Source organism: Hemitrygon akajei, chromosome 8 (assembly GCF_048418815.1).
Source record: "Hemitrygon akajei chromosome 8, sHemAka1.3, whole genome shotgun sequence".
Classification (NCBI taxonomy): Eukaryota; Metazoa; Chordata; class Chondrichthyes; order Myliobatiformes; family Dasyatidae; genus Hemitrygon; species Hemitrygon akajei.
This window is the reverse complement of record NC_133131.1, coordinates 119,890,508-119,917,100: the sequence shown is the minus strand read 5'-3', so window position 1 is coordinate 119,917,100 and position 26,593 is coordinate 119,890,508. Positions and strand designations below refer to the sequence as shown.

The following is a 26,593-nucleotide window of genomic DNA, read 5'->3' as shown; positions in this document are numbered from 1 at the left end:
AAAACACAATTAACAAACTAGTAAAAGAAAAACTGCATTTTGAATGTATCATATCAATTGTGCTCCACAGTAAACAAATGCTAAATATTGGTTTAACATTCCTACCCCTTATTCTGTTCAAAATAAAAGCACAACTTATAAAATTTAGATTTAAAACAAACATTAGATGATTGAATTCACATGTATTGTAACTATTCTGAATTATATTGCGAACTGCTCATTGATAAAATTACTATTTTAAATTATAGATTCACAAATAGATGTTTAACATAGTATTGTGTATCAATTGAAAAGTTTAGACATTTTAAAATGTAAACATATGCAAAAAAATTTTTCAATTCAATCACCAAAACTGCAAAAGGTTAAAAGAACAATAGTAGCCACTTATTCTTTGCTTAATATATCAGTCCACTCCTGAATGGAATTCTCTAATACATCACCCATTCACTTCACGGAATGAGCAATGTCCATATTGGGAACTGAATGTTTTTCTCTGCTTTAGAGTAAGTCATTCTGAATGAATTAACAATTTTTCTGTTCTCCACACTTGCTAATTGAAAGCTTCTTGAACAATCAAGTCATTTCAAATGTGTAGCTGTGGTATTTAAGGGAATCTTCAGTATCTCACTGCTGCAGACTAAGGTTCGCACCTGCTTTAAAAGGGCACTCATCATTCTGGTGCCCAATGACTTTTGCAGGGTGAGCTGCCTCAGTGACTTTTGCCCAGTAGCATTCAAATTTACTGTAATGAAGTGCTTCGACAGTGGTTTATCTCTAGTATTAACTCCTGCCTCAGCAACAACCTTGACCCACTGTAAAATGCATTCTGCTGCAACAGGTCTACAGCAGACAAACTCATTGCCTGTCTAGTCAGCTTTGGTGCACCTAGATAACTACAAGACATACATCAAGCTACTGTTGGTTGCTTACTTTTTAAAAGCTATTATTAATGCTTTTTGAGATAGTAATTTAGATGCATCTCATATTTTTTACTGAGTTAAGTATTGTATGTAATTAGTTTTGCTACAACAAGTGTATGGGACATTGGAAAAAAGTGAATTTCCCCATGGGGATGAATAAAGTATCTATCTATCTATCTATCCATCATCCCCTAACAACTAAGCTTCAAAACCTGGGCCTTTGTACCTCCCTCCACAACGGCATCAACTTCCTTATAGGAAGAATGGTAGTAACATCTCCTCCTTATTGACTATTAACACAGGTACACCTTTAGGACATGTGCTTTGCCCACTGTTCTACTCTCTCTGCACACACAATTGTGTTGCTCAGCACAATTCACTATCTATACTGTATTTCATTGCTGTTGGTAGAATCTTAGTTGAATGGTGCCACAACATCTACTTTGCACCCAGTGACAGCAAGTCCAAGGACTTGATTGTGGACTTCAGGAAGGGGAAGTTGGGAGAACATACACCAGTGCTAACTGAGGAATCAGCATTGGAAAGGGTTAGCAGCTTCAATTTCTTGTGTGTTAACATCTTTGAACTCAAAACATTAATGCAATCACAAAGAGGGTAATGCCATTGGCTATACTTTGTTAGGAAATGACTGTGGATGTATGGTGGAAAGCACTCTGACTGGTTGCATCGCAGCCTGATATCGAGGCTCAAATGTACAGAAACACAGGAGGCTTCTGAGTGTAGGTTCAGGCAGTTCCATCATGGGTACAAGTCTCCGCACCACTGAGGACATCCTCAAAAGGTGGTGCCTCAAGAAGGCAGCATCCATCACTAAGGAATGATTTAGGAACAGCTTCTTCCCTTCTGACACCAGATTTCTGAATAGTCGAACACATGAACACCATCTCTTCATTCTTATTTTTAAATGCCTTCTTTCTAAATAAGACCATTAGGCACAGGAGCTGAATTAGGCCCTTGAGTCTGCTCGACCATTTGGTCATGGCTGATTTACCTTCCCTTTCAACTCCGTTCTCCTGCCTTCTCCCTATAACCTTTGATACCTTTATTAATCAAAAAATAATATATTTTTATGTCCTTGCACTATACTGCTGTTCAAAATTAAAGTTCATGTCACTTGTCAGTGATAATAAATCTGATTCTAATTTTGAGCATTTTTTGTATTTGAATGCACAAGGGTTGATAAAGAAATCATTTAAATGAACTCAAACATAAGTATTGAAAATACAACATTAACTCACAACATCTGATAAAAAGCTGACCAGGTTAGTTCAGCACAAGAAACAATATAATTCATGATATTTGAATTTTAAGGAAGCATCCCAGTTGGACAACATATATAGGACATAGTGAAGGCTCATTTAGAACAGGGGTTCCCAACCCTTTTTATGCCCTGGACCCCTACCATTAACCAAGGGGTCCATGGGCCCCAGATTTAGAGACAACCACATCAAAGACATTCCAGTTTATTTGGGACCATCATTTTTAAATACTTGGAGGAAGGAACTAACAGTTGACATTTTGGTCCAAGAACCAGTACTATTGAAGGATTTTGGTCTCAAACGACAACTGTTAATTCTTCTTCTTAGATGCCTCCTGACTTGCTGAGTTTCTCCAGCATTTTGTGTGTGTTACTCTGGATTTCCAACATCTCGTGTTTAGGGACATTTAAGAGACTTTATTAGATAGGCACATGAAAATGTGGGAAAAAAGGGTTAGATTGATCTTGGAGTAGGTTAAAAAGTCGGCATAACATTGTAGGCCTGTACTGTATTGTACTGTTTTACATTCTAGAGGTAACAAAGAAACTGATGAGGGTAGGGCAGTGGATGTGGTCTACATGGACTTTAGCAAAGCATTGGACAAGGTCCTTCATGAGAGAGAGACTCATCCAGAAAGTCATGAGGCATGTTATAAGTGGAACCTTGGCTGTTTGGACAAAAAAATTGGCTTAAAGGAAGAAAGCAGAGGGTAGTTGTGGAAGGAAGTATTCTGCCTGGAAGTCGGTGACTAGTGGAGTGCCGCAGGGATCTGTCCTGGGGCCCCTGCTATTTGTGATTTTTATTAATGACCTGGATGTAGAGGTGGAAGGATTGGTGAGTAAGTTTGCAGATGACACGAAGATTGGAGCAGTTGTGGATGGAGCTGTAGGTTGTCGAAGGTTACAAGCATATAGACAGGTTGCAGAGTTGGGCAGAAAAATGGCAGATGGAGTTCAATCCAGACAAGTGTGAGGTGATGCATTTTGGAAGGACAAACCAGAAGACTGAGTACAGGATTAATGGTTAGTTACTTAAGAGTGTGGATGAACAAAGGGACCTTGGGGTTCAAATCCATACATCCCTCAAGGTCGCTGCACAGGTTGATAGGGTAGTTAAGAAGGCCTATGGGATGCTAGGCTTCATTAACAGGGAGATTGAGTTCAAAGGTAGAGAGGTCATGTTGCAACTCTACAAATCTCTGGTGAAACCGCACTTGGAGTATTGTGTTCAATTCTGGTCACCTCATTATAGGAAGGATGTAGAAGCTATGGAGAGGGTGCAGAGGAGACTTACCAGGATGTTGCCTGATTTAGAGAACAAGCCATATGAAGCAAGGTTAGCAGAGCTGGGACTTTTCTCTTTGGAGCGTAGAAGAATGACAGGGGACTTGATAGAGGTTTACAAGATTATGAGAGGCATAGATAGGGTGGATAGTCAGTACCTGTGTCCCAGGGTACCAATAGCAAACACCAAAGGGCATATGTACAAAATTAAGGGACGACAGTTTAGGGGAGACATCAGGGGTAAGTTGTTGTTATTTTAATATTTATTTATTTTTTAAACACAGAGGGTTGCAAGTGCCTGGAATGACTTGCCAGAGATGGTGGTGGAGGCTAAAACATTAGGGGTATTTAAGAGCCTCTTGGACAGGCACATGGATGAAAGAAAAATAGAGGATTATGGGGTTGGTTTAGTACTTTTTTTAAAGGATTTTATGGGTCAGCACAACATGGAGGGCTGAAGGGCCTGTACTGTGCTATAGTGTTCTATGGTTCTATTCTAAAATTTGAGGCATTATCATTATTCAAATATTCGCCTGAGTAACTCATTCTCAGGAGAATTGAGAGCGAGATTTAAAAATTTAAACAACCTATTAGCAGCTTGAGCCCATTTTTAGTTTTAAATGAACTATCCTTTCATCGCTCCAAATCAGTAGCACCATTGCTATGGTTGAACAATGGACAGGACTCAAATGCAGGAATATTCTAATACAGTCATCTAAACCATCCAGATTTTATTAAAGTAATAATCCTTCATTAAAAGATCCCAGAAATCCTGATATAAAAATCCTTTGATAAAATCCCAAAGATTATTTTTTGTATAACTTCACAAAATGGTTTTTCTCAAAAGGATAAGCTTTTAACAGTCTTATACTGCATTAAAATAAATTTGTATGTTAATCTCTAATGCATTTATACAAATCTTTTATATTTATGTTGTGAAAAATGCCCAAATTGATCAAAAATTAAAATACCATCCAAAATACTTTGCAAGTGTTATCACAGTATGTAAACCTCAGCAGTTAAGATGTCTCAAAAAGTAAATTAATTGCTTACCACCTTTCTTTACCGAACCCTGCAAATTACCAGCACCTCCTCCAGGAGAGACTGTCTTTTTGCTCAGAAGGCTGTTAAAGAAATTTGCCAGAACACCTTCACTTGCAGCTCCTATATGTGCAAAATACAAAAAGGGAATTATTCTAAATTAGAATAGTAATTTGCCAGATCATTTCAAGCATCTTATGTTATTATAAAAATGCTTGAAATACTCAGACCAAATAATATCTGTGGAAAGAATTAACTCTATCAAACAAGTTAAAGGTCTTTGACTGGAAAAGTTCACCATTTATCTCTCTATAGACGTTCCCTAGCCTTCTGCACATTGCAGCATTGGTGTTTTGCTTTGCATTTAGAGGAGTTTATTGACATGAGCAATCACAGACTTAGATCAAAAATTTAGTGTACACATTTATCCAAAGAAGCCCAATTGGCTGTAACTTTTGTTTCAAGAAATGCACAATGAAGTTTAAAATATTCAGTTTGAGGAACTTAACAACCTAAGATTCTACAAAATCATCTTTAAAAAAGGACTGAGTTCATTTCCAACAAACTGACCAGTAGACAGTTACAGTGGGGAAATGAGATATTGGCAAGGAGAGGCAGAGGTCAAGGTCCAGGGACCATTTTGGAGCAACCATTGTTTGTGTGAGCCAGTGCAGGAGTCAAAGCTCTGAGACTGTGATTCAAGAAGCTTCTAGAAGGAAGTACAGGCGAGGTTTTATAGCAAGAACAGACAAGGTTTTATTTTTATTTATGGTAGCTAATTAAAAAGATACAAATTGCAACAAATTTAATGAAATAGGTGTGCAGAATCAGATTACTGTGTTGTTGCTGCATGATGTGGGACCTGTTGGATCCCACTGTGGTTCCTGCTGACAACATCTGCAACAAATGTCCATTGCTTGAGGAACTCAGGCTCAAAGTTGATGAACTGGAATCTGAGCTTCAAACACTGTGATGCATCAGGGAGAAGAGTTTCCTGGACAGCATTTCAGGAGGCAATCACACCCATTAGATGAAGTACTTCAAATTTAGTCTGTAACCATAGACAAGAGTGTTTGACTGTGAGTAAAACAAGAGAGGGATCCAAAAGGTAGTGCTGGATGAGCCTCGGCCCTTAAGCTTGCCCACGTGTCTGAGACTGTTGCTCCACGTGTGGATGAGAGTGGAGGCTTAGGAAGGATGAGCAACCAAACCGCGGCATCATGGTCCAGGGAGCCATTCAAGAGGGTGGACAGAAGAGAACTGTACAGGTTTCCCCCACTATTTGAAGGTAGAGCATTCCTATGAAACCTTTTGTAAGCTGAAATGTTGTAAAGTGAAGAAGCAATTACCATTAATTTATATGGGAAAAATTTTTGAGCGTCCCCAGAACCAAAAAATAACCTACCAAATCATACCAAATAACACATGAAACCTAAAATAACACTAACATATAGTAAAAGCAGGAATGATACGATAAATATACACCATATATAAAGTAGAAGTATTGTATGTACGGTGTAGGTTCACATATCAAAGTCGGGAAGACAGTGAGCCAAAATCGATTTGGAGAGAAAAAAAAAAATCGGCACATACATGCCTACACACGTACACACATGCGCACACAACTGCCCGCACAAGGCTTCATGGTCGTGGTAGTCTTTCTCAGGGTAAACACACGTATAAAGCGGGCGTCTATTTTTCGTAAAAGTGAAAATCCTCTTTGGTTAGTGAAAACAGGTACTAATATAGGTCTTTTGTAACAGCGAGCTGTCGTAAAGTGAACGTTCGAAAAGCAGGGGCCACCCGTAATTGGGGATAGTATAGTACAAAAACACAATTTGCTGTTGGAGGAATCGACAGTCCTGAAAACTGTGCTGTCTGCCTGTTGTTCAAGTTTGGGATATCTCATCTGATCGAGAGAGGAATTTTAGAGTGGGAAGGGTAAGATCCAATTGTCATAGTCCATGTAAGTACCAACACTGTAGGAAAAACAAGGAAAGAGGTTCTGTGGAGGGAATTTGGGCAGCTAGAGAGTAAATTAAAATGCAGAACCTAAAAGGTAATACACTTATTACCTCAGCTATGTACAAATTGACATGGGGTTAATAAGACCCAGAGTTAAATGTGTGGCTTAACAATTAGTATGGGAGAAGTGGGTTTGAATTGGTGTGGCATTGGCACCAGTATTAGGGAAGGAGGGAGCTGTCCCAATGGGACAGGCTTCACTTGAACCGTGCTGGGATGGGGGTCCTGGTGCATCATATAACTAGGGGTGTAGATAGGGCTTCAAAATAAATAGTATGGTGTTCCACATGAGGATACTGTAAAAGGGAAGGAGAATTAAGGAGAGTTTACAGAATTCTCCAGAATAATGTGCTGGTTGTCTATAGTGTCCAATGATAAAAGGCAAACTCTGCAAGGTTTTTAAAGTGGAAAAGCCATTGCACTGGAGCAGTTCCACTCATCAACCTCAGAAGTCTGGGTCCAGTGGCACAAACAAGCTCACAAACTGGGGTCTTCCCTGGTTGCAGGAGATGACCATGCATCTTCTGTGCCTTGTCATGCCCTTTGCTCTCCATAGAGCGTTGCAGTATTGCCTTCCTGGCTGTTGGATCTCACTCAGGATCTCATCCGCCCAGTCCTCTGGAGCTGACTTCGCATGCTCGAGCAGGCATGTTCCTATTTCACTGAGGTTATGATCTACCCTCACCTGACTTAGCCTGCCTGTGACAGTGGTGTACAGAGGTGTGGCAGCTGTCCCCTGCAAACTGCTACTTGGAACCACAGGTGAGAACTCAGTGACCAGAGGGAATCAAAAGTGAGTAAGTTGCCATGGAACGCATACAAGAAGCCCCTTCACCAGAGGTGCGACCCCTCCCTGGCCACCCATACATCCAGAATAATGAACAAGACAACATCTAGATGTCTAGAAAGGATTAAGAATTTAACTTCAGGCAACATGAAGACAAAGTTGAAAAGGGTGGTGAGTACACGACTGAAGGTGTTATATATGAATCCATGCAGGATACGTAATAAGGTAGACAATCTTGTAGTGCAGTTAAAAATAGGCAGGTATGATATTGTAGTCATCACTGAGCTGTGGTTGAAAGACCACAGCTGAGAGCTTAACATCCAAGGATGCATATCATATCAAAAAATGGGCAGGTGGGCACAGGGGTTAGGGTGGCTCTGTTGTAAAAAGTGAAATCAAATCATTAGAAAAAAAGTGACACAGGATCCAGAAGATGTAGAATCTTTGTAGGTAGATTTGAGAAACTGCAGGGGCAAAAAGTTCCTGATGGGAGTCATATACAGGCCTTTGGACAGTAGCCAGGATGTGGGGTATAAATGAGAATGAGAGATAGTAAAAGGATGTCAAAAAGGGCAATGTTACAAAGGTCATTGGGGATTTCAATATGCAGGTAAATTGGAAAAAAAAAGGCTGGTGTTGGAACCCAAGAGAAGGAATTTGTAGAATGCCTACGAAATGGCTTTTTAGAGCAGTTTGTGGTTGAGTTCACTAGGGAAATGGCAATTCTGGATTGGCTGTAATGAACCAGTTTTGATTAGGAGCTTCCCTTGATGGGGTGAGATAGAATGGGTTTGTTTTCTCTGGAACAACGTAGAGCAAGTGGTGACTTGATGAAAGAATATAACATTATGAGTGGCAGAGATAAAGGTAGTCAGGTAGTCAAATTCTTTTCCCTGTGGAGTGAGTATCAAGAATAAAAGAGCATAAGTTTAAGGTGAGGATGAGAGGATGGAGTTTTAAAGGAGATTTGAAGAGAGAGTTCTTCTACACAGTGATTGATATCTGGAACCTGCCACCAGAAGAGCTGGTGTAATCAGTTACAATGATTACACACAGTCAGTGGCATTTAGAGAGATGAAAACAGGGAAGGTACAGAAGGTTATGATTCTAATGCAGGTAAATGGATTAGTGTAGATGGTCAAAACATCAACATAGGCTGAAGGGCTTGTTCCTGTGCTTTATGTTGAAGACCTCAGGAATTTTTTTGCTGCATGAATGCATGACAAAAGTATTTAAGGAATACCTTTAATATTGGGATCAATCTTCTTGTTTCCTGCAGGAATAGGAGTTACATTAACAACATTGGCACCTCCAGATCGACTTGGTGTTCTTGGAGAACCTCCAGCAACTCTTGTTGAGGAATCCTGAACAAAGACAAAGCAAGTTTTCAGGATATACAATAAAATGCAGGTATGAAAGATCCATTGCCTAGGTGCTCCTATAGAAGAATTTTCAACATTTCTGGTACACACAATAGTCTAGAAGTTCAGAAATGGCTATTGTTTATGTCTTCCCTGCAATATTAACTGCCCAAACTCAAAAGGGAAGGACTGTGAAGCCCTAGATTTTAGGCATTGTTTTAACGCAACATTGTGTTTTGGTTAAAATGCCAACTTCCAGGTTGGGTGTTTCTGAGAGGGTACCAATGGTCCATAGAAGGCCATGCTGAGTTTGTTTGGAGGGGACAGGGTGAGAGCAGAAACTGAAACAGCATGGGCCTTGGGATCATTGCTGGGAGAGTTGGGTAGCAATTTTTTTTAAACCTACAGCACAATACAGGCCCTTCGGCCCAAAATGTTGTGCCAAACATGTCCCTACCTTAGAAATTACTAGGCTTACCCATAGCCCTCTATTTTACTAAAATCCATGTACCTATCCAAAAGTCTCTTAAAAGACCCTATCTGTCCACCTCCACCACTGTTGCCAGCAGCCCATTCCACGCACTCACCACTCTCTGAATAAAAAACTTACTCCTGACATCTCCTCTATACCTACTCGCCAGCACCTTAAACCTGTGTCCTCTTGTGGCAGCCATTTCAGCCCTGGGAAAAAAGCCTCTGACTATCCACACGATCAATGCCTCTCATCACCTTATGCCCCTCTATCAGGTCACCTCTCATCCTCCATTGCTCTAAGGAGAAAAGGCCGAGTTCACTCAACCTATTCTCATAAGGCATGCTCCCCAATACAGGCAACATCCTTGTAAATCTCCTCTGCATCCTTTCTATGGCTTCTACATCCTTTTTGTACTGAGGCGACCAGAACTGAGCACAGTACTCCAAGTGGGGTCTGACCAGGGTCCTATGTAGCTGCAACATTACCTCTTGGCTCCTAAACTCAATCCTATGATTAATGAAGGCCAAAAACACCGTACGCCTTCTTAACCACAGAGTCAACCTACGCAGCTACTTTGAGTGTCCTATAGACTTGGACCCCAAGATTCCTCTGATCCTCCACACTGCCAAGAGTCTTACCATTAATACTATATTCTGCCATCACATTTGATCTACCAAATTGAACCACTTCACTTATCTGGGTTGAACTCCATCTGCCACTTCTCAGCCCAGTTTTGCATCCTATCAATGTCCCGCTGTAACCTCTGACAGCCCTCCACACTATCCACAACACCCCCAACCTTTGTGTCAGCAGCAAACTTACTAACCCATCCCTCCACTTCCTCATCCAGGTCATTTATAAAAATCACAAAGAGTAAGGGTCCCAGAACAGATCCCTGAGGCACATCACTGGTCACCGACCTCCATGCAGAATATGACCCGTCTACAACCACTCTTTGCCTTCTATGATCAAGCCTTGCATGGGGTACTTTATCAAATGCCTTGCTGAAATCCATATACACTACATCTACTGCTCTTCCTTTATCATAAGTATTGAGAGTATTATTAGAGATTGTTAATGTGCTCAATGAGTTGATTGTCAGAGTAAGGATCTCAGAATCTGCAGGGATGGCAATCATGCAAAGAATTTAAAAAAAACATGCGAACTGGTTTTCCCAGAAGCAATTGGAAAAAGGGAAAGCAAAGGCTGCTGCAGAAAGAAGTCAGATCTTTATTTTCATTCGTAAAGACTAACATCTGCACTGGACAAGGACAAAAATTGTTTTATTTAATTATTATCAAACTGGCAATGTGGCAGAATATTCCAGTCTCCAGTTGGCAAATGAATAGAACCACAATAATAACTGCAACCAATTCACCTACAGTCTTTTACAAATTCATCTCCCAAAAATGTTGATACTTTAGCAGCATTGTGTTGCATAAGCAGAGACTTGCTCCCAAGTCACTTGGTTTATTGATATAATGCTTCTTGACAATGGGGAGGGATGGGGGAAGAAGGGAGTCTGGGTCACAACTGATTCCTGTTCAGGTAGAGAATGACATTTATATCCATGCATATTCAGTGAACCACTGGACAGTGATCAGAACCATTGCAAGTTGACCCAATTCTCCTATATTGATCTGCAAATATTAGAACTAGTTATGGTGCCTTTCTGTTCTCAGTATGTTGAATTTGGATTTGACTGGTTCACTGCACCATGAATCAGAGTACTAACCATCTAAATTGCTACCAAATTATTTGAATTTAAACTTGACAATTTAATTACAGTGGAAGAATTACTTCTCTGTACAAATTATTATTTTGTTTTCAGCACAGGCAACCGAACTTTAAATTTATCTCACGTATGCAAGCAAAGACTATTTTCTACAGCGTTCTTAGCAATCAAAGTTAAACAGGCCATAATTATCTAACTATGTTGAACTGTATTACAAATTGAGAGTAAAAAGTTCTATTAATGTACAATGCTGTGACTTTCACATGAACACAAATTATGTTTACTCACTAGTGGTCTTCCAGTTGAAAGAGGTGGCTGTTTTGCTAAGAAAGACTGCAAATTAAAATAAGACATATTATAATTGTAGCAGGAATCCACAAATTTTACTTTTCCCCCAGTTACCAAAATAAAAAAAAATACCATCTAGAGAAACAACATTCACAAAATACTGGAGGAATTCAGCAGGTCAGGCAGCAGCAATGGAAATGAAGGGTCACGGCCCAAAATGTCCACTCTTTATTCATTTTCAAAGATGCTGCCAGACCTGCTGAACATTTTTTGTGTGTGTTGCTCTGGATTTCCAGCACATGCTAAATCTATTGTGTATATAATCTAGGGAATTATGTTTTCAAGATTATTTTCCACTATGTTGTTAGAAGATGTTTGTTTGCAAGTGTAAAAAGCCAAATATTGCAGCACTATTACTTATAACATAAACAGACCATTTAGCTTATCTAGTCTACAACAGCATTTGTTCTACATAACCTTTCTCTCCTGCACGACTCACTTGAACCTAATGACAGGTACTTATTTATCTCATGCACTTATCTGGCTACACAATTTAAGGAGTTGCCGTAATATCTATATCGAACTTTTGTTTTTACAGACCCATTCTCAAAGCTTATTAACATCTTATTTTAGGTACAGTCCCAATTTGATGTTATAAACAAATTTTGACATTCTGCTTCTTGTTTTCAATCCAAGAAAATATCACAACTTTAAACAGTGTAATTTAAACAGCAATATTTCAAAGTGCCAATTGTGAACAATAAATAATATTTAGTAAAGACATAGAAGAGCAAGTGGCAAGTTAATCATTGTTATTCAATGCCACGAAGATTATCCTCAATAGCAATCAAGAGAATATTCTAAAACTATTTAAAATGAGCACCTTTACATTGCATTACAAATTGTTTTGAACATCCAGCAGTCTGCAATATTGGTTATGCTCATGTCATTTAGGATTTTATAATATTGTATGAGTAACCAGATATCAATACAACTTTGGTGGTGTCTGACTGGCGGACCTTCTGGACTAATGAATGATATTCCTATTAATACCATAGCTCACTTTCAATTTACTGAAAAACAATACAGTAGTTGTCTAGGTACAGCTCACTTCCCTCTGAAAAAGATAGTGTTTCTATTTCATGTTGAATACAGAGAGGGATGGAAATTTTCGCCTCCACTGTTTTTCACCACAGTATGACCTACATGAAGGAGTATGTTCAGGTGATAAATTACTGATACAGCAATAAAATGCGCACTGTTCCTCACTGCATCTGTCACTATTTTTGAATTATTTACTGCACAAAATCAGAATTTAAATCTATATTTAGTCAAACATTATGTATTCCTGTTTTGATTGTATTATGCTGTTGGCTACTTTCTACCTGCAGGTAACATCTGGTTTACGCAAATAATTTACTACAATGACTATATACTACCAGATATACTGCTTAGTTTTGAGGCCAAAAAGTTGAGGCAAAAAGTTCTACTTTAGTCTCATTCCACTACAAGACCTTCTTCCAAATCTTTACAGAATCTTCTAAGTGATGCATTGTGAAGTGTTTACAGGCAAAGGTTTTTTTTAAAGTGGTATGTGTAGCGCCAATCGAAAAATACTACTAATCAGCCAGGTAACACCCATCCTATTGTAAAGTATGGTGGAAGTAGCATCATGCTATGGGGATGCTTTACAGCAGCAGGGACAAGAAATCTGGTCAGTATTGATGGGAAGATGAATGCTACTAAATACAGAAAACCTGGATAAAAACATGCTAGCCTCTGCCAGAAAGTTTAAACTGGAGATGAAGTTCACCTTTCACCAGGACAACGACCCAAAGCATACTGCCAGAACAACTGTGGTAGTGGCATCAAATGAAGAAAATTCATGTCCTTGAGTAGCCCAGTTAGCGTTCTGACCTTAACCCGATCGAACATCTCCAGGAGGAATGGGCAAATTTTACCCCGTCATATTGTGCAAGGCTAATAGAGATTTATCCAAAAGGACTACTGGCTGTAATATCTGCAAGAGGTAGTTCAACTGAGTACCAAGCAAAGGGAGATGAATAATTTCAGACTGCTGACGTTTCAGCTTTTTGAATTGTTGCTTTTTCATGCTTTACAATTTTCCCTGTTACTGGGCTCTACTGTGAAAAAAAAAGAGCATGTGATTCATAAATAAAAATTCTCAGTTAAATTAAAACCCCTGGTTGTAATACAACTTATGTGAACAATAGGCTGAATACTTTTACAAGGCATTGTAAATGAAACATAAGAACAAAAATTAAAAATCAAAACTCTCCCCTTGGTCTGATGTCCTGATTATTTCTATTATTTTCTATACTTATTTTGAGATTTCCACAATTTCTAGTTTTTAACATTTGAATAAGTATTTTACCTGTTGTTTCATAAGAAAGACCTGATCATCTTCTGATAAAACTTCTTTTTCATGTACAAACTGCAAAAGGAAAAAAGTAAGGCTGAAATTGCTGCCTTAAAGTAGAATAATGTATCTAGGTAATTTTAAAGATATACAAAGCACTTGTATAGGTCTAGGACCCACTTGAGAGGTCTAATGCAATAACTGCAAAATAACATTACTAAAAAAAATTATACCATTTTCTATTCCATCAGCTTTAACATTTTATTTGAATAAAGGGCATTATTTCATAATGGAACAATTTTCTTGTCCATCCAAGCCCACAGATCATTGTACTGAATACAATACAATACAGTTTATGAGCTGCCTCATCAAGATTGTGAAGTTAGCAGTCTGTCTTCTAGTGGTAGTTAGATGAAAAGATGTTACCAGTTACCACAGTCTAATTTGAAATGCAAGTTCAACAGCATACTACAAACTGGAATCTTCAAATATTAAGAGTATGGTAGTAGTCTCAATAGACCATGGAACTAGCGACCTTCAGGTGACTAGACGAACGCCTTAACCACTTGGCCATGTGCCAACACTGAGAGTATGGTACATACTCTTAAAAGCAGTACAACTACAAAATAATAATTAGACAGATCTGTAAGCCAATTTAAATAGCAACACAGATGAGACAGTAGCATCTAAAATGTCATGAATGAATCTTTTAAGTCTTCTAATCATCAAAATTCTTCAATCTACTTCTTTATTACCTAATTAATCTATAAAATGATATGGCAATCTGCTAGAATGATTTAGTATCAGGACAAAAATGAAAAAAGATACCTTTCTTACTGGAGGCTTCATAATGCCATCTTCAAATTTGTCATCAGGTTTTAACGACTGAAAATTTTCATACAAAATTCCTATTTTCTTTTCATTGTCCCATCCTGCAGGACTATAGAAGATTATTTGATTTCAAACAATAACCAATGCAATAAAATTATCAACCCTTTAACAAAGTCTTACAGAAAGTGTTAACACACAGAGTTAAGGCATGGCACAAAATTAAAGTAAAATCTAAATATTCTTTACTTGTATAAATATCAATGCCAAGTCAATTATACGAAGCTAATTTGCTCTGGTAATATGTTAAAATTTCTCCTGGAGTCTTAAAATATGAACTAATAACATTCATGGTTAAAATACCAGGAAAGCTTATGCCATTGAAATACTTATAATTATATGACCTGAGTTTCAAAATGATGGAAACTATGATATCTTCTTGAAAGAATTTGAAAATAGATCAGTTTGTAAGGTTGAACAGCCCTTATCAGAAATTCAAAATTTTTTTTGGAACACTGACAGGACGTCACAAACAGAAAATCACGTGTTAGGAAGGTTTCCAGACAACGCGCATGTCTCTGTGCACCACAGACACTTTTGAGATGTGACCTCATATATATAATGAACAGAAGCCAATGAAAAACACAAAAACACTGCATAAGGTGAAAATAGAAAATCTTGTTCGTGTATTGAAAGAGTGAATTCATCAGCATTGGAGTGAATATATGATGCCACTTAATTGAGACAGGAGCTTTGCTAGTTTCTAACTACAGTCAGTCATGTGGCTGTTAAGACACTACTCCATGCTTAGAACGAACAATTTTTTTTGTGTGTGTTCGTTTGAAAAGCAGTGATTTTTTTTTGTCACTGATAGTTGGCAAGAAATAAGTAGTAAGAGAATTGAGAACTGTTTAGCTCATTGCCGTTTCAAGCATTCAGGCGTGGAGGTGCCAGAAACAGCCAGAAGTGAAAATTAAATTATTTTACTACTTCAATGTTTGGAACTATGAAGAGTTTGAAGGCATCAACAATCATCTTGAATGTTACAATGAAAATGAAGATTTGGAGGATGCAATCATCAAAAGTATTGTATGAAGGCAATCCATTATCTGCACTAGGTGTCCGAGTGATTTTGTAAATTTACAGTCAATCAAAAGAACATGGCAGCATACACTGGATTAATTCCTCTGTCTATTACTATTAAGAATTAGTACACAGTTTTATAGTACTGTAGTAGTATTGGTAGTGTTCTAATTTGTTCTGATTTCAGTTCAGTACATAAGTTATTGCTCAGTTAAATGATAGTTTGTCTTTTTTAAAAACTTTCTCCATTATCTCCATGATACTTCAGTTAACTTGGGCAGCCGCCTAATTGAGGCAAAATGTCTGGTCCTGATGTGTCCCAATTAATGGAATCTACTATATCTTAAAAAAATACTGCTCAAACAGCGAGGAGTTACTGCTGCAAACTCAAACTCCTTGATTTAGAGGCAAAAACGTGTCTTCAGTGGCATAATAAAAAAACACCAGATATGAATTTGGCTCATATGGCTCATTTTTACAGGATCAGTTATTAAAACTATTATTCCGTATATCTAGTAAAAGTGAAATGATTTGTATTTTGTCACCAGGTTTTCTAAACTGTTAGTTAAAAAAAAGCAGCAAGTTGGCTCATTTAAGTTACAGGCTCTCCATGATTATTCAGTACATACAAATAAGTGTTTTGGAGACTGGCAGGATGGATGGGGATGGATTTGCCATCTGCTGCAGGGCTGCAGGCATTTTCTGTCAGTTGGGGAATAGGGCAATTCTGCATGCCATCTCTCCCCATTCCTCTCTGAGCAATAATCGGGTACTGAGCTGAGCAGGCTCACTGAGTCAGTGAAGTTGTCCAGTTGCTTTTCCTGTGCCTGTTTGATCTTCCATTACAGTTGTTTCTGTAATCCTCTCCCTCACACAGTCTTTGTTCATTTCTGACTAACAGAAAAATCTGGCTTATGAACATGCTCACAGGAACAGAAACTCTGACCTAACTTGGGACCGCTTGTGTTAAAAAGGATAAATCATCTTAAAATATTGAACCCAGAATTGAATGAAAAAAATCAGTTACCAAACAAATGCTTTTCATTTATAATATGTATGAGGAAAATGTTCTGCAATTCAAAACTGAACTTACATAAATACTGCATCTTTTTCTACAACCAGTACTGGTGAATGGAAAGGAAATCCATATAACTTATGGACAAGGTACTTATACATTAAATCAATATTTTTATTTTCTTTTATTGAAGTATAAATAAGTGCAGCACCATCTAAAATATCTGTATTAAGGAAAGTAACAAAGTAGGGTAATTAAGAAACTAGAATGTTGGTAGGCAGTTTAGAATTGTATGGTAACTCATAATGTAAAACAGCATGACAGTTGCAATATAGTAAATTACCCCAGTCTCAGAACATTACTGTAGGAATTTTGAAGGGCAGTGTCCGAAGGTTCACCATGTTCAGCTGCCTCATCAATTACCTTCTTTCTGTCACAAGATTTAAGGTGGGGATGTTCATACATGATTCAATAGTATTAACAATTCTTCTTCTTCAAAAAAGATCTATGTTGTACCTTAATGCAGCAAGACTTGGACAAGAATCAGGAATGATCAGGTAAGTAGTAATACACATGGGCCAGGCAATAACTATCTCCACAAGAGAATCGAATCAAATGTGATTGATATGGAACTGCATTACTATCATTAAACCTCTATTGTCAGTATCTTGGATGTCATCAGTGAGAAGAGACTTAAGTGCACCAACCACAAATTACACCAGAGATTACACATCCTGATGAGTGACTCGCCTTCTGACTCCCTAAGCCACTCCACCATACACAAATCATTAAGGTGATGTAAAATCCAGGCCAGTGCAGAGTAAGTGATGTTCAAACATTCAACTTAGTTAACAGTACTGGACAAAGTAGCCTGCATGATTGGAACCCAATTCACAATAAATATCATGGGTGCAGTATGTGCTACCTACATGTCAAAGCCATTCAAATGCCCCATGCCTCCAAACACATAATCTGTACAAGCTAGGAGGCATTTGTAGAATATCATCAGCTGTAGGCTCCCTTCCAAGTTGCACAGCATTCCAAGTTTGTAATACATCCCAACTCTTTGAGCATGCAGGGATTGGTGCTGGTACCTTTGTTATTTGTGGTCTGATTAGTAATTTTGCAGATCATGAAAAGTGGGAGAATCATAGTGAAATAGGTTGTCAAAGGGTCATAGATCAGCTAGAAAGCTGGACGGAGTAGTGGCAGGCAAGCATGATGTAAGAAAAGAAAGATAAAAAAAATTTGCTTAATTTATCACATGCACATTGAAGCATACAGAGAAATGTGTCATTTTGAAAGGATTGTGCTGGGCAGCTTGCCTGGTATCACCACTTCTGGCACCGAAGCAGCCAATGTAATGTATTTTGGGACATCAAATACTGGCATTAAAAATACATCACAGGGATGTTAGGAGCATTGATGTAAGGAGATAACTTATGGTGCAAGTTCATAATTCTTGGAAAATAGTAAAACTGGCAGATAGGGTAGAGCAGAAGTGTTTGACACACTTGTCTTCATAGATCAAGGCTTGGAGTATAAGAGCTTGACGTCATGTTGTAAGTGCATAAAATACTAGTTAGACTTCACTTTAAGTATTGTGTACATTTCAGGTCACCACACTACAGAAAAGATCTAGGATTAGACAGCAGAAAAGATTCAAGGAAAGACTGGACAAGCTATATTCGTTCACACTGAAGCACGGGAGGTAGAGGGGTAACCTTATGGAGATGAATATGATAATGTGGGCCATGGGGTAGATAGTCTTTTTCCCAGGGTACGGGAGTCTTAAACTAGAAGGCATAGTGTTAAAGTGAGAGGAGAGAAATTTAAAGGATTCTGAGGGGCACACTTTTCATATGGCAGGTTAAATGAAATGAACTGCCAAAAGAGGTAATAGAGACAGATAAAATGTTTAAAAGATGTTTGGACATGCATTTCGACAGGAACTGAGTACAGGAATACAGGCAAGTAGAATTTGTGCAGACAGGCATCACTGTTGGTATGAACCAATTGGGCCGAGGGCCAGTTTCTGTGCTATATAGTTCTGACTCATCCATCCCAACAATACTTCACTAGGAGTTGCAGTAGCCCAATACAACAGTGTATCACAATCTTGGTAGGTCAGTGTTTAAGGAACAGATGGCCCTTAAATGCTGACCTAGCAGGCAATGCTCACATCCAATAGATTACTGGTAAAATTATACCCTTGTGGATGCAACTTCTACTGGTTGACATAAAGAATGAAGCTGTGATTTTTCAAATCAAATTAATGAAGCCTCAGTTTATGTTAAAGTAATTCCCAAAACAGCATCCTTAGCCTTTAGTTCATTTCCTTTATTTAAAATGAATGAATTATGGTTTCTTAATCAATGCCCACTTTCCAAATCCACTTTTCACTCAACATTTCTAGAGAAAATTCCAATAAATTTTGGATAGACATTATGATATATTTTTACTTAATTCGTCCTCTGTCTCAGAATATACCATTGTGCATTTTTTGTTCACATATTACATCTTAAACCTTTAAAAAACACAAAGTTGGACTAGAAGGCAATTTCTTTCCAGGATGCACAAAACTACAGAATGAAATCAGTTCATTGTTTTTTTTATCACCTACTGTTAAACATTATAACCTGGGAGTGAGACAATTATCATTCAAACAACACTCAGGGAAGAAGATTGAAAAGGATACATTGAAGGCAAAACCTTCGAATGTGTGACTGAATGAAGTCGAAATGTTCATCTCTGTAATCATGCTCCTTTTCCAGCAGACTTATCGCATCACACTGCAGGGAAGAGAATAAAATACACTAGTAAAAAAATTATTAAACTCTCTCTAGTACTAACTGATATATATTAAAAAAAGGATTTAAAACTGAGCCTCCCATTCAGATAATTGTTTCTTGTACTTAAAACAAAACTTAGCGGATTAATGTATCATTTCACAGCCCTTGAAGGTACAATTAAAAATGGCAATAACTATGTTGCAGCCAATCATGAAACTATGATACACAATGCTGAAGTGCACTAAATGCCTTTCTGGGGCATCTCACTCTCAAGTGGATAATCAATGTAATACTTTGATTGAAAAAAAGATGAAAGCCAGGAGGAAGGAATATTTTCAAATATTGTTTTATTTACAGTCAATTCAGTGGATTCCAGTTAAATGGGACCAGTATGTTTTGGCCCAATTTAGTGTCTGCCCAATTAGTCAAAAGTTTCATGAAATAGTTCAAAAGGTCTAAGAAAAAAGACAAACTACCGTTTAACTGAGTAACAAATTATCGTTTAAATGAAATACAGAACAAATTAGAACAGTTTCAGAGTACTACAAAACTGTGTATTAGTTCCTAATAGTTATCGATGGAGGAACTATTCCAGTGTATCATGCCATGGCCTTTTGATTGACTGTAAATGAACAAAATCAGCTATCTAGTACAGACAATGGCCTGCCTTCATTGCCTTCCTGTATGAAGTAGTGTCGTACTCCAATATTAAATAAGTGCTGTTAGGTGAATGGCTTTTAATTTGGTCCAGTAGGGTAATTTTTTCAGCTAGTATCAAATCTTCTAGTGGTACAATGGCAAGGGTCTGAAATTTTTGGAAGTCAAAATAAAAAAACCCCAAAATGATCAAAAATCACTGCTTTTTGAATCAGCGTTGGTCAGCCAAAATGGATAAAACAAGCATATGTAGCTGAATGCTATTTAAAAACCATTCGCTAAGAGCACAGTGTAGAGTCTAACAACCACATTAGTGCAGACAACTGATGCGAGTCAGAAACTGTTCAGTAACTGTCTCCTATCCCAATAAAGCTGCATCATGTCCCTAGTAAATGAAGAATGGGTATTTTCCCGACTAGTTTTAGTTTTTGAAGAGTTGCTCCAAATAAGCAGCTGCCCAGACAAAATGATGGCCCAATTAACCAGAATCCACTGTATTGTCTTCTGCCAAAATCAATAGTATTTGACCCACCTCTTTTCTGGGTTCCTAGCATAAGGATGAATAGTAAGGCATTTTGCAAAGACTATATTTATTCCAATTTGCCTAAATAAAGAATTTTCCAAGACAACTAGCATCTATGGGAAGAGTCAACTTTTTGGGCCAAGAGCCTTCATCACTCTTTATTCCTTTCCACAGATGGTGCCTGACTTGCTGTGTTCCTCCAGCATTTTGTGTCTGCTACTCTGAATTTCCAACACTTGAAGAATTTCTTGTGTTTATATTTTCCAGAATAACTCAGATTAACAGGCATATCCAAGAACAGAGTAACCTTTACTGCATAAATTTACATTTAATGGACCGAAGTTTTGACCTAGAAATCCCAATTTGGATTTTCACATGATGGTACCCACTAAAATACAAAGAAAATCACTACTTAAGCAACAAAAAAGGTGTCATTCAGTGCTGTATAAAACCTTGGTTAAGCTACACTTACTATACTGTGTGCAATTCTGGTAGCACTATTACAGGAAGGATATGGAGGCTTTGGAAAGGGTACAGAAATGGTTTATCTGGATGCTGTCCGGATTAGAAGGTATTAGCTATAAGGAAAAGTAGGATAAACTTGGGTTGTTTTCACTCTAGACCATTGGAGGCGGAAGGGAGACCTGACAAGACACTTATGAGGGGGATAGGGTAGACTGTCAGAATTTATTCCCAAGGTAGAAATGTTAAATGTAAGGTAGGAGATAAAATGGATAGATAGTTGAGGAGATAAGAAAGAGTTAATTGTGGAAGTATTGAAAATAACAAAAAATCAGTATGAAGCTGAAGGGATGATCAGATGTGGGCGCACATTAACATCTGAATGTTTGGTCAGTGTGGGAACGTAACTGCATTAATTTTTTTTTTACCTGAGACAGCAACAGTTCTGTACTTTCCCCACTAGTCCTGATTCCAGGAGACACATACAATTACAATATACCAGGGACAAAACTGTACAAGTCTGATTTTTATCTTTACCTTTATTTGGTAATTGCAGACCAAGTTGCTAAAGTGATTATGGGAATCAAGGAGAATTCGAAAGAATCAAAGAAGTTTATGTATGGGAAAGGAGTAAACTTATAGTCATATAATTGGTAATAAAAGCAAAACAATGTCTTGGAAGTTTACGAAGAAATATATAAAAACTAACTCATTGAATGATTGATAACAATAATTCTAGAGACCAACAATCTCAGGAGAAAACCACCATGTCTAAGTCGCAGAGGAATTCACCACATAAATCGCTGGCCACGTTCACCTAGAGCAATGGTTTCCAAAGTGGGTGATATTGCCCTCTAGGGGTGATGGGAGTTCCTAATGGGCTAATCGAGGCACTGGTAGTAATGAGGGCAGCTAAGGGATTACAGGCTTAATTTAAGAAATAATTACTTATTATTATGCATTTGATCCTCAGTGCCTCATAATTGATTACAAAGACCATGTAATCACCTCATTTCTTGCTAACCCACCATTCTCGTAAAAGTTCAAAGTTTAAAGTAACTTATCAGAGCACATATATGTCACCATATACACACCCAAGGTACTTTTTTTACTGTAGGCATACTCAGCAAATCTATAGAATAGTAACCATAACAAGATTTAATGAAAGATCAACTAGAGCGCAGAAGACAATAAACTATGCAAATACAATTATAAGTAAATTAGCATTAAATAACAAGAACTTGCAATAACAAGATAAATAGAGTCCTTAAAGTGAGATCATTGGTTGTGGGATCATTTCAATAGATGGGTAGGTGATGATAGATACTACTTTCCTCGACTTTGCTCGAAGAACATTATAGTTGTTGAGAAGCAATATGACACTTCTGTACTTGCCGTATCATAAGAAATCTAGACATGAGGTATCATTTTATTTCTGCGTTCGGCCTGCACAATATTGCCATTCACTATTGTTGTACAGTGATAGCTAGTACGATTCCCATATTCTAATCACACAGTGAAGCAATTCCTGTGAATCGGGCATGGTTTTCAATGGGGTAAGGATCTGTATCTGCCCTTTTGAATGGTCTTGAGCATGTTTCTCTAGCCCAAGGCCCAACCAAAATACCGCTGCCCCACTTTATGTACCTTCTGGCAGAGTCAGGTTTTATCTGAGCTATGATGACATCAAAACTTTCGCCTTTATTGATCGTAGCACTTGCAGTTAGACTTAAATAATAGATGATTGACCGTGGTTGTTATCTGTAATGAAAATGGCAGAAGCAGACTAAACGAAAAAGAAAAGTAATCTGTATAGTATGGAATATCTGAGATATTGATTTATACTGGCACCAAGTTACCAACATTAGACAATGTATCTGTTGTATGAGTAAATTATTTTCAAATGAGGGAATTAAACTGTTCAGGCTCCTTGAACATTTGAAGTGAATACACTAATAAAGCAAACAAGAATTTGTCTTATTTTCGGTCACTTTGTGAAAACTTTCCGAAATGAAAATACTTCAAGGAACAACATTTCATTGGTCATTGCTAAATCTTTTCCCATACAATTGGAAAAGAACTAATTCTGTCATCCCTAGGGACTTTCTGAGTATGGCTTTGCACGAGTCACCAGACCAAATAAAGTGATTCTGGTCAGCAACAAATCTGTTCAAAGATGAAATTTCTGTGTACGTGGAAAATGCATTGTAATGTACTTGGGACAACATATCTGATTCTTGGTTATGTTTGCTTCACAAAAGTTGAAAGCATGGTTCAAGAGTTATTATTTGCAAGGGGCCTAGAAACAGATACGAAGGGGGGAGTCAATATATTGAGTTGTTAAGCAGTTTTTCAAAGAGAAGGACATTCTACACACCAGCATTCTTCCTTGTGCAACAGATTAATGCAGGACACCACTGTGGCAATATTCCTTTCTTGAAAAAAGCTGTACCTGACATATTTACCATTCATTGTAATTCACAGACACCTTGTCACTGTTACACGTCCACAGTTTCAATTCTTGTAAGTGTCACGTGATTTTAGTTTTGTTTACTGAGTGTGACGTACCTATAGTCTTGTATTGCTGGAAGCTCTTAGTTTCGATTCCTGGGACTTCACGTGGTTTACTGGGAATCCATGATTTTGTCTCTGTGATCGTCATGTGATAACATATCCCCAACGGTATAAAAGAGCAACGCCAATTGCTGCAGGGAGTCGAGTTGGAAGGAATCATTCAAGTCAATGGAAAAAGAGAGTGAGAGTGAAGATTGCAACGAACCCAAAAGGAGTGGGTTAGTCTGCAGCATGCTGTGCATTTCGAATTGCGACTGACATTTCGTGAAATCTATACATGGATTGTGGCACCCACTTTTGGTTAACCCCTGCATGGTCTCAGGTGTTGTGCAGTGCCCACTCCGGCAAAAGGGACAGTCCCTGTCAGTTATGTTATGAAATCTCGCTCTTTGTGGACTCTTCTGAACATTATGTCACGGCTGGTAGTAGCTGCAATTGCTACTTCGTTTACCCAGCTCCAGAACTCCGTAGACTTCGGGAAAGGTACTCTGTGCTGCTGCAAACTTCTGCAACTGTTTCTTTGCCTCTGTGAGATCGCTTCTCCACTGTATTCCAGTGTATTCTTCAAGAATCGCCTCTTCGCCACATTTTGAATCGAAAAGTCTCTCCTCTCAACTACCCCGTGAATCATTGAAACCTTTTGAAATACCATTCTAAGATTGTGCTTGAGTAAGACTTTGTTAAGAATTGTTTCATAAGTTTAACTGTTTAGGAGCTATAGGCGCATAGCGCTGTTAACTTCTGTTTAAGTTAGTCATTTGTCTAATTTTCTATATTTCTGCATGAGTGTTAATAAATTCTGTTGTTTTTCAATAACTTCCCAACTCCATTCATTATCTATTGTTAAAAATACTCAGGTCACATGCTCTTAATTCTCAACAATTTTGGCCTTGCATTGAGAAAGATGAACTGTTTGAAAACTTGCTGTTACCCACAGAAGTCAGATGGCTCCAAAAAGGAAACTGTCCGAGATACTTTTACATGTTTTTGTTAACTGAAAAATACTTTGAAATGCTTCTTCCAGTAATCAACTCAAGAATATTAGGCATGATATTGCTTATTTACACAGAATTATTCACACAGTTTAATGAAATCAACCTTCAATTGCAAGGAAATGATGTGAATCTTAAAGTCAAATCAGTCATCACATAGTTAACCTTATTTAAGTGGAACACTGGCCATAGTGACCTTTTCCAATTTCTAAGCCTCACTGAATTGGGAGAGAAAGAAAGAGTTCCAGATGATGTTCTTCAAGTATACTATTCCCACCTGGGTGAGCAGCATAAAGATATGTCAAAGAGGTTTTAGTATCTTCCCTTGATCCAAATTATAGACTGGATCCATCCCTAATCCATCCACAACACTTGTAATGAGGAATTAATAGGAAGAATGGAGGAAGAACTGATCTCACTACAAAATGACTGAGCTGTAGCTGAGATTCAAAAAATAATTTAAAGACTTTTGCTTGCAGAAGGATATCTCTGAATTCCATCTTTCACTGTGGAAAAACCGCCAAGATGTTCTTTATTGCCTTTCCAACTCATATTTAGTGGAGCAGGGTTTTAGTACAGTCGCCTAACTTGAATGCAGATTACTCAATGGGGGGATCTGAGATGACTCCTGAGTGACACTCAGCCTGATGTTGAGAAGCTGCTATCAATGCACCAAGCCCATCCATCTCATTGAAAGGCTGAAAAGAATGAAGTAGTGAATAGTTGTACTACTGATGTGCACTCCAAAATTGTTTTTACTGTATTTAAAAATAATTTATTTGTAGCTTTAAATAGATCTTAATAATTTTATGCCATTATTTGTCAGTGCTTTGGATTAGTTCCTATTTTCTTTTACTGAGCATTGTAAATCAAAATTCTTCATAAATTTTATGTAATGACTGTAAGGGGAGAGGGGTGGGGCTGGGGATGTGGTCCGTGAGCCAAGGGGATGGTAACCCAAAAAGGTCTGGGAACCACTGATTTAGAGCAAGTAATATCTGAGTAGAGTTAATGAGTTTTAGAAAGTTACAAAATTGTTAAAAGAGGTTTCTGTAACTAAAAAGTGTTAATGAAGATTTTTTTTATAATTTAGTGAATCTTTGAGTTATTTGTTCTAATCACAATTAGTAAGTGCCATTCGCAGGCAAAGTCATTGTCTGGTGTGGATTGTCATGTGTTTTATTTAATTTGGTTTAATTGGCAAGTCTGAAGGTGATGCTTGAGCAAATTTTTTTGATATATAGATAGTAGTAGGTGCTAGAATGGGCTGCCAGGGCTGATGGTGAAAGTAGCTATCTTAGAGGTGTTTAAGAAGCTCTTAGATAGACACATGAATATACATGGGTGGCGGAAATACATCACCTACGGACAGAAGGGATTTAGTTTAATTTGGCATCATGTTTGGCCAAAGGGCCTGTTTCTATGCTGCACTGTTCTACGTTCTAATCTGAATTTCACAAGTGCATTCCACAACCAAAAAAAATCAAGTTTCTTAATTATAAGAGGGAAAACATGAAATATGACAGCATGTTTCTAGGAAATATAAAAATTGTCCCTAAACACTTTCATAAAATATGAAGAGAAGTAAAAACAAATGTTGGTTTCTCAGTCAGAATTGGAGAATATCCTAAACTGGAAACAAAGAAATGGTATAACATTTAATGTGTTTGGTGTCTGAATGGTTCATGGCCCTGGGCCTGTACTTGCTGAAGATTAGAAAATTGAGGGGGGCTCTCACTGAAATCTATCGAATATTGAAAGACCTAGATATCAGGGATGTGGAGAGGATATTTCCAATAGCGAGAGAATCCAAGGCCCATACGAGAAGGAATTCTTTTGCCAGAGTGGTGAATTTGTGGAATTCATTGCTACTCATGACTGTGGAGGCAAAATCACTGGGTATATTTAAGCAAATGTTGATAAGTTCTTGATCAATAAGGGTAGGTTGAGATGGCAAATAAATCAGCCCTGACTGAATGGCAAAGCAGACTCGATGAGCCGAATGGCCTAATTCTGTCCCCATGTCTTATGATCTTATAGAATTTGGGACAATATACTGATATGATACAGGTGACTAATTGACTAATCACAG

At 37.9% G+C, this 26,593-nt stretch overlaps 1 protein-coding gene across 2 annotated transcripts in view; it reads right to left on the bottom strand.

Moving 5' to 3' along the window:
• Positions 1-26,593, bottom strand: part of dync1li1 (dynein, cytoplasmic 1, light intermediate chain 1) — a 73,760-nt gene that overhangs the window by 25,520 nt on the left and 21,647 nt on the right. For both annotated transcript variants that reach the window (XM_073054470.1, XM_073054469.1), the window contains exons 6-12: positions 19,200-19,293; positions 16,580-16,715; positions 14,404-14,515; positions 13,591-13,650; positions 11,196-11,240; positions 8,580-8,700; positions 4,537-4,647 (exon numbers count right to left, since the gene is read on the bottom strand). In XM_073054470.1, coding sequence (XP_072910571.1) covers positions 4,537-4,647; positions 8,580-8,700; positions 11,196-11,240; positions 13,591-13,650; positions 14,404-14,515; positions 16,580-16,715; positions 19,200-19,293 — 679 coding nt within the window. The remainder of the gene's footprint in view (positions 1-4,536; positions 4,648-8,579; positions 8,701-11,195; positions 11,241-13,590; positions 13,651-14,403; positions 14,516-16,579; positions 16,716-19,199; positions 19,294-26,593) is intronic.